General features: G+C 38.0%; 1 protein-coding gene across 1 annotated transcript in view; it reads left to right on the forward strand.

Moving 5' to 3' along the window:
- Window positions 1-4,101, forward strand: part of brinp1 (bone morphogenetic protein/retinoic acid inducible neural-specific 1) — a 169,522-nt gene extending 165,421 nt beyond the window's left edge. The window contains exon 8 of the mRNA XM_084412818.1: window positions 1,983-4,101. Within this exon, the coding sequence (XP_084268944.1) occupies window positions 1,983-3,123 (1,141 nt within the window). The 3' untranslated portion in view covers window positions 3,124-4,101. The remainder of the gene's footprint in view (window positions 1-1,982) is intronic.
- Window positions 4,102-8,745: the final 4,644 nt, after the last annotated feature.

Genomic DNA, 8,745 nt, shown 5'->3' on the forward strand with positions numbered 1-8,745 from the left:
TATTTCAGAAACGTTGATATAATTAGTCACACTTCCACTGGATCGCAGAAGTTTTGTGGTTTGGACAGGAATGCATAACTTGCATTGCCTGGCAATTAGTTTTTACAGTAGTAATATTATCGATTCAACTGAACTGACACTTTCAGATCTGAATTTGAACTGAATTGAGTTGAATAATGACACTTATCTTATTTAGAGCTGATCACAAATACATGTTACAAAGTTGTCCCATTAAGTTTTGAAAATGTCATTTCTGAACGTTCAAAACGGCCAGTTTTTTAAATGGTTTATGCGAAACATTTAATATCATTCTTCAAACATTATGGCAATGTTACATTTGAATGTTCGAAGTAAGTAGTAACATTTAAAAAAAGAATGTTTTGAATGTAATGTAAAGAATGTAATGTTTTGAGAACATTATTATAGACCAGATAACTTTGAATGAATGTTAGGGTTTGGGTAATTAACGTTATTAACGTTACTGGAAGAACGTATGTTCATACATTTGACAGAACCTTGCCAGAACATTCCCTGTGAGCTCGGTTTATACCTGGAATTGAATTAATTTAATAGCAAATAATTACCACTTTAAGCAAACATTATCCATGAATCAAAGTTCCCATGCTACATGATAAAACAACATTATTCTCCACAATTTGGTTGAGAATACCAAATTCTCAGTGTAGCCTTTTTGTCTCTCTAAAACCATCTTCAAGGGATATCCAGTAGGACTATCTTTTATCCGACTCTGGGTTTATTAACATGTCATCATAAGCTTTAGCACTTTGTCTCCCAGAAATCAGAATTCCGGCATTGGTTTCTGCAGCAGAGAAGCTCCAAAGGCTTTCAGAATGACAAGGCAAAGTGCCTGCGGGGAGAGAAAAGACGAGGTGTGCATTGGGGAAATTTGACAGAATACATTATCCATTTTAGTGATTAGACTGTAAGAAACGTCAGTACGCTGAGGCGGTAGCTTTGTGCCTTTGGACTTGATGCTGCATTATTAACCCTCTGGTGCTCTTCGGTATATTTGACCGAAAAAGGTAACGTTTTTTATTTTTTACTTCATCGGAATGGTACGAAACTTGGTAAAGGTTTTGGCACTTGCTATGTGAACACACACACAAATCATGGACATGATTCGAAAAGATTAAGTGGTCCTGGAAAAAAAAATATTCACATTTGTGCTGCATTGGAAATGAATCGGAGACGAATTTCATCTAGTAAAATCTTTTGGTACTGCAGCCAAACAACATCTCACTGAAAGCTCATTTTTTTAGATATCAAGCTCAAATTTGGAACACAATTTGTTTAGATTAACGGCTTTGATTTTATTGCAGTTTTAGAGTAAAACGTGTTTTTTAAAATACAGATTTCATATACAAATTGAAAATAGTATTTTTGTGCATTTTCCATAACAATAAACGTACAATTCTGTAACTTTTTTTTACTACAGCAATAATTTTCCAAGTGTCGTCTTTAAAAAAGAGATCAAACTTTTAAGTCAGTGCTTTAAAGCATTCAAGATTTACAGTTTAAGTTGGAGATTTAATTTACAGGTCTATGCTTAAAACGTGAATAAACAATCCGAAACCTACGAATTTTACGAGGTGGCTAATTCGTACGAATTCATACGACCTAATTCGCACAAATTCATACAACTATTTTTGCTAAATCATACATATTTTACGAGTTGCCCAGTTCGTAGGAATTTGTACGAATGACCTACCCCTGACCCCGCCCCTAAACCTACACATCACTGGGGTTTAGACAAATCGTACGAATTCGTTGTGCAAATTCTTACAAATTGGTCATGAATAGTGTTGGAATAAATGGAGTATAACTACTGCGTAAATATGATGTAGTACCATAAAATCCTCCAAAAATACAAAATATTAAATAAAAAAAACATTATCAAACTAAAATATAGTACATTCCTTTCATTGAAATTTTTGACCGCATTGTCCTCTGTCTGCTTTCAGATCGGTGCTGCAGTGGCTGAACCGCGTGCAGTCGTTCCTCTACTGCAACGAGAACGGCTTCTGGGGAGCGTTCCTGGAGAGCCAGCGCATGTGTGTGTGCCACACGGGTGCCACCCTGTGCCAGCGACCCATTCCCTGCGTGATCGGCGGGAACAACAGCTGTGCCATGTGCAGTCTAGCCAACATCTCCCAGTGCGGATCCTGCAACAAGGGCTACAAGCTTTACCGCGGCCGATGCGAACCGCAGAACGTGGACTCGGAGCGGAGCGAGCAGTTCATCAGCTTCGAAACGGACCTGGACTTCCAGGACCTGGAGCTCAAGTACCTGCTTCAGAAGATGGACTCGCGTCTCCACATCCACACCACGTTCATCAGCAACGAGGTGCGCCTGGAGACCTTCTTCGACCCGCGCTGGCGCAAGAGAATGTCGCTGACGCTCAAGAGCAACAAGAACCGCATGGACTACCTGCATATGATCGTAGGCCTGTCAATGAAGATCTGCCAGATGCGGAACAGCAGCGTGGACCCGATGTTCTTCGTCTACGTGAACCCGTTCAGCGGGAGCCACTCGGAGGGATGGAGCATGCCGTTCGGTGAACACGGATACCCGCGCTGGGAGAAAGTGCGAATCCAGAACTCCCAGTGCTTTAACTGGACCCTTCTGTTGGGAAACCGATGGAAGACGTTTTTCGAGACGGTGCACATTTATCTCCGAAGCCGAGCCAAGGTGCCGACGGTCATGCGCAACGATACCGGCCAGGGCCCGGTGGACTTATCCGACCCCAACAAGCGTCAGATATACATCAAGATCTCAGACATACAGGTGTTCGGATACAGCTTGAGATTCAACGCGGATCTGTTGAGGAGCGCCGTCCAGCAGGTCAACCAGTCGTACACGCAGGGAACCCAGTTCTACTCGTCCTCGTCCATCATGCTCCTGTTACTGGACATCCGGGAGAGGATTAACCGTCTGGCTCCTCCGGTGGCTCCCGGGAAACCCCAGCTGGACCTGTTCTCCTGTATGCTGAAACATCGACTCAAGCTCAACAACAGCGAGATGATTCGCGTCAATCACGCCTTGGACATGTACAACACCGAAATCTTGAAACAATCGGACCACCTGACTACCAAACTTTGCTGAAAAACAACATCAACAACAACAACTGGGAAGAAGAAGAAGAAGAAAAAGAAGAAGAACAAAATATTTTCTTTCTCGGTTTGATTTGGAATCTTTTGCTTTGCTTTTTTTTCTTTTTTTTTTTTTTTTGATGTATTATTAACAACTTTGTAAGTGTAATTGTTAAACGAAAAACTAAAAATACAGAGAGAAATCATTTTAGCTCACTACTAAAGGAAAACAACAACAAGAAAAAAAACAAAAAAAAATTGACTGTATCATATTTGTCGAAGCATGTCTGTCATTTTCCTAATTACGAGAACAAAAAAAAAAAATCACAAACTATTAAATTCAACATCCAGTGACACAGAGGCCTTGATTTTACTTTGAGGGAACAAAGGTACATCTTAAACTGCCATTCTTAACACGTTTTTAGAGATTTAACGTAAGGGCAGAACCAAAATATACAGGAATTAATTTCAGACACTACCATGATGTTGTCATACATGTTTTATAAGGATTCATTGACTGTACTGTGTCTTGTCCTTTCATAGAGAGCTTGGCAGTGAGTGAGTTCAGTTCAGGCGTCCATCGTTTCTCACCGGATGTCCAGTTTTATTGTCACTCGCCAGAAGAACTGAATCCTGTCCTGTGTTTTCAGATTGTCCGAGGTTTGAGTCGCTCCGGTGCCTGAGTGCAGTATCTACGGTTCAACATAATCGATTCATGCTATTTCGTACTGCTTCGCATAATGTACACGTTGTGATTGCTGATGTGTCGAGCTTTTTTGCAGCATCGTGAACAAAATTTGATCATTTCTCCTTTCTTTAAGGGTCAGCATAAAGCCATACATTTCTCAGAGGGATGACAAAAAAAAAAAAAGACAAAAAAAAGAAAAAGAAGAAGAAGAAGCTGGGCACATTTTGTGAGAAATGTCCTATAAATTGCTTTTGTATTTTTGTTTTACAGTCCTTTTCTAATGAAATATAGCACAGTGGTCTGAAAAAAAAAAGAAAAATGATAAGAAAATGATATATATATGTGCTGCGGGATTATGGCATGACATTGTAAAGCCATTGCATTTTCATTAACAGAGTGAATCCACAAGAACAGTATATTAAAGCTTCAAATATCTAAGATGGTTTTAATCTCAAAATCTGCTTGTATACCAAATGTACACTTTACTTTTGTAATATTTCATTTGGGTTTTATATTCCTTGATGCAATTCAGGTTTAACTTTTTTGACATGTTGATTGATTAATCTCTAATCTAAAATCTTAGCTGGGGGGGGGGGGGGGGGGGATTATTATTTTATTTATTTTATTTAACCTTCAAAAAGTTATTTCTAGGATATGGAGCATGCCTTTATTTTTAGCATTACTTATTATAATTTGTATCATTATTATCCACTCTTATTAAGTGCCTGTTAGCTATCCCTTTAATGCTTTCCTTCACTTTTTTATTTATTCTTATTCTTACTCTTATTATTATTTATTCTTATTTTAACAGGAAGAATACTAAATCTAAACACATGCCACTTGGGAACAGGGCCAAAAGCTTTCTTGCTCTACTCTGCATGAATTGAACATACCCTCTTGAGAGGAGACTTAACTTGGATAATGAATTAGTTAAATGTGTATTATAAGTGTAAATACCTATTTTGTCTTGATATAGCCATGGAAACAAAAGCTCTTGTTAGATGACAGCAAACGAACCGCAGCCCATTAAACACGAACACGAACCCCTCGAGCACAAGTTCTGTAAATATCGCAGGTCTCCCACAAGATCATCACCAGCCGAAATGATGTGATCCGAGCTCGATCTGCTAATGATCTACACACGAACACACACTTCTGTCACGGAAACCATGTGCAACACCGTCTCACGATCCCATAGAGCGCTCGGTGGGCTGACAAACTGCTTTCAAGTACTTTATGTAATTTCTGCTGTTCTGTTTAAATAACTATATCGGCTTTCTTCAAAATGAATGTTTCAAATAATAATCTATTTCTCATTAAAATGCTATATTTAATAAGAAGGCCAATGCTTGTTTGTACCACACAAAAGCTTGACTTTTTTTTCTGGTAAAAAAATAAAATATACTAAAATGCATTTGAAATACATTTATTTTATGCCAAGTATACTACACATTTATATGTATGTACTTAATATAAACATCCTGCAATTGTACTGTTGGGATACTAAATTGGTATACTTAAAGTCTGCTAAATTGGAACAACTCATTTTGTACTTAATGCACTTATATAGTGCTGAAGCTCAACTATAATAATTGTGCTTGTGCTAAAGTGGAACTATACTTTAAGTTCACTTTAAATATCTTGCATTTAAAGACTGATATTACACAAAGATCGTACAATCCTTATTAATAAGGACATTTTAGGCTTAATATAAAGAAATGTGCATTGTGCAATAAACAAGTTTTCCATAATATTTATATCAGTAAGTCTTAAGCGATATGTCAGTATATATGTTTATGATTTGCAGTATACTTAGTATGACATACATGTATTTAAATACATTTTTGTATATATATATATATATATTTTTTTTATTTATTTATTTATTTATTTATTTATTTATTTTTTTTTTTCTCTAGGGCAGTTACAAAAATGTGTTTTAAGAAAAGTATTGCTAACTTTCCCATTAAGTTATGAAAATGTTATTTCTGAATGTTCTCTAAACGTCCAGTTTTTCTTCTTCTTAGTTATACGAGCGTTAAGGGAACATTGCATTTCATAATTTTCAAACATTATGGGAATGTTCATTTGAGATATTCTCTGAATGTTCTTTTTTTCTTTTCTTTTTTATGTTCGACAAACATTCCATGAATGATGTATAAATAATGTTTTGAGAACATTGTTAAAGACCAGATAACACTGAATGAACATTTTATTAATGTTACTTGAAGAGAAATTTGAGAGAACCTTGCGAGAACATTAACTAAAAGTGCTGATAGCGTTCGCTATTATCTGGGAACTCGGCATCTCTGCAAACTTAGTCCCTGTATTCTCTAGTCTCAGCCTGTTTTCTGAGCAGACGCTATACTTGTGTTCGAGCCTGACAGGTAAGGATGCGGTAGAAACACGGTGAACGTGGGTTAAATGTCTCGCTCAAGGACACACCGGCTGACAGAGGCATTCAGGTTCACAAACTTCACAAACACAATGCACATTTACACGGCTGACGAACCCCAATGAGATGCAAATTGGTAATAAAAAAATTTTTGTTTAGAAAAAGCAAGTCATTAGCAATTATAGAGATCAGTGAAGTTTTTTTCTTCCATACAATCTTTTTCATATAAATTCATACAAAATTACCATCTCGTAAAATAGTTACACTTTCCTGTGAGATCGGTTTGGTCTCCAAATATATATGTCAATCTCTGGGATTTTTAAATCCCACCTCTCCTCGACAAGACACATGATTTGAGGAGACACGTGCTAAACACGTATTATATACCGTGGTTTGATACTGACTGTTATGAGCAATAGCAACCACCACGAATTAGAAGGCTTCCAGGATGCTTTTAACTCAATGGAGACAGAGAACCGAACTCACGTTCTTCACAAGCACTCAAAACATATCGACGTCAATTACATTTCCCCCACATAACAGGAATAAGCCTCTCACCAAGGTCAAGTAAACCACCGTCTTCCCCTGCCAAGCCCGGTATCGATGTGTGGTGGGTAAACTGCAGACGGTGCGGTATTGTCCTTCCACTGGCGTCCCATTACATGAAATGCTGATTAATGCTGGAGAACGCAGCGGCTAATGAGGCGAATGAGTCTTTGTGTGTGAGCGAGTCCACTGCTTCACCCCAAACCCAAACCACTAGTGCTCTGCCAGGATATAATTACAATGTCCTAATAAATCACGATGCTTTGTGCTTAATGTATCGGAAGCTCATTGCTAAGATTGCGAAAGCAATTGATATGGAGATCCACCCGACCGTCAACGCCAATTGACTTGTTCAAACGCTCCAGGAACTTCATGCTATAGCAACTGTCCTTCTTTAATAGCACTTTTACTTGTATAAAGCCAATGGACATCAACTTTTGGTGTAGTTTCATGCTCCTCAAGAAAATCCCCCCCCCAAAACATGGCATATTTTCTGAGCGTGGAATTAAAATGTAATGTCTTTTTGGCCATGCTACAATTTCATTGAACTCAAATGATCGTATACATGAAGCTTGCAGGTCATTGTTTTCAGGTTGGTGAAACCAAATCTAAATTAGCAAATGAACATCAACTTTTGGTGTAGTTTTAAACTACTCAAGAAAATCTCTCCCCAAAACGTTTTAAAAAATGAGAAACATGGACTATTTTCTGAGCATAGAGTCAAAATTAGTTTGTCATTAATCACCATCACCGTGATTTTGCCAAGTAAGACATGATCCTGGATCATAATATTTTGTTGATCCTGGAATAACCAACGCTATCTCACGACCTCACTCGTACGAATTTGTACGATTTGTCTAAACCCACGTGATGGGTAGGTTTAGGGGCGGGGTCAGGGGTAGGTCATTCGTAGATTTCGTACGAATTGCCGTGAGATCAGGCTGGAATAACATTCCTGTCCCAAAATGTAGTCCTATCCCTACCCCTAAACCTAACCCTACCCATAACTTTTCCCTAAAATCAGAGGGAAATGATAGGTGAATAACACTGATGTTGAAGCACCTCACCCTGGGTCTAAGCCTAAACTTGACATAAACTGTAAACGTGTCCCTCAAATCTGATTGGTTGATTGGAAAGTTGTTCCAGGATCAACAAAGATGTTGATCCAGGAACATGTGGTACTTGGTGAAACCACGTTCACCGCCATCTTGGCCATGCTACAATTTGACATGGAAATGTACAACTTATACATGGAAACCAAATGACAATGTCTAAACTAGCAAATGAACATCAACTTTTGGTGTAGTTTTAAACTACTATTCATTGTCCATCTTGGCCATGCTACAATTTTACTCAGATGATCTTATACGTGAAGCTTGCTGGTCAATATTTCCAGGTTGGTGCCAACCAGATGACAATGTCTAAATGATAAGCTAAAGTCTGTGTTTTTTATGTTGCTCTAGACCAAAGGTCACCAGTTAGTATCCTGACCCATGACTGGCTCCGTGAAATAATCCCTCACATCACTGATTATCATGACAACAGAGACACTGGAGGTGGAAGGAGTGCGTGACGTGACACAACTAGATCATATTAAAAACCAGAGCTTCACATGACAGATGGGCTGATTCTGTTTCTGCTGCGCCGCACAGACTCTCACACACGTTTGTTTCCCCATCTGACTGAAATTAAATAATTACATTTACTAATATTACTGTGAATTGCTAAGAATTGTTGCTAAGTCTCATCAAATCCAGCTTTATTTGTTTAAATATGTCTGGGCTACTAATTTCAACAGCTTCACTTGCGCTGGACAAATCAATTTCCCCTTTTATATAAAGTACTATTGCTTGCAATCTGGTAATGCTTTACTTAAAGCCTTTATGTGCACTATAATAGGTATTCATAACGTACGTTATAGTGCATTATATCTTTTCATAAATAATTGTTACTGAAGTAAAAATGCATTATACTTTGTAAAGGTGTAACAATTAAAAGATAAGTGA

Source organism: Rutilus rutilus (assembly GCF_951802725.1).
Source record: "Rutilus rutilus genome assembly, chromosome: 7".
Taxonomy (NCBI): domain Eukaryota; kingdom Metazoa; phylum Chordata; class Actinopteri; order Cypriniformes; family Leuciscidae; genus Rutilus; species Rutilus rutilus.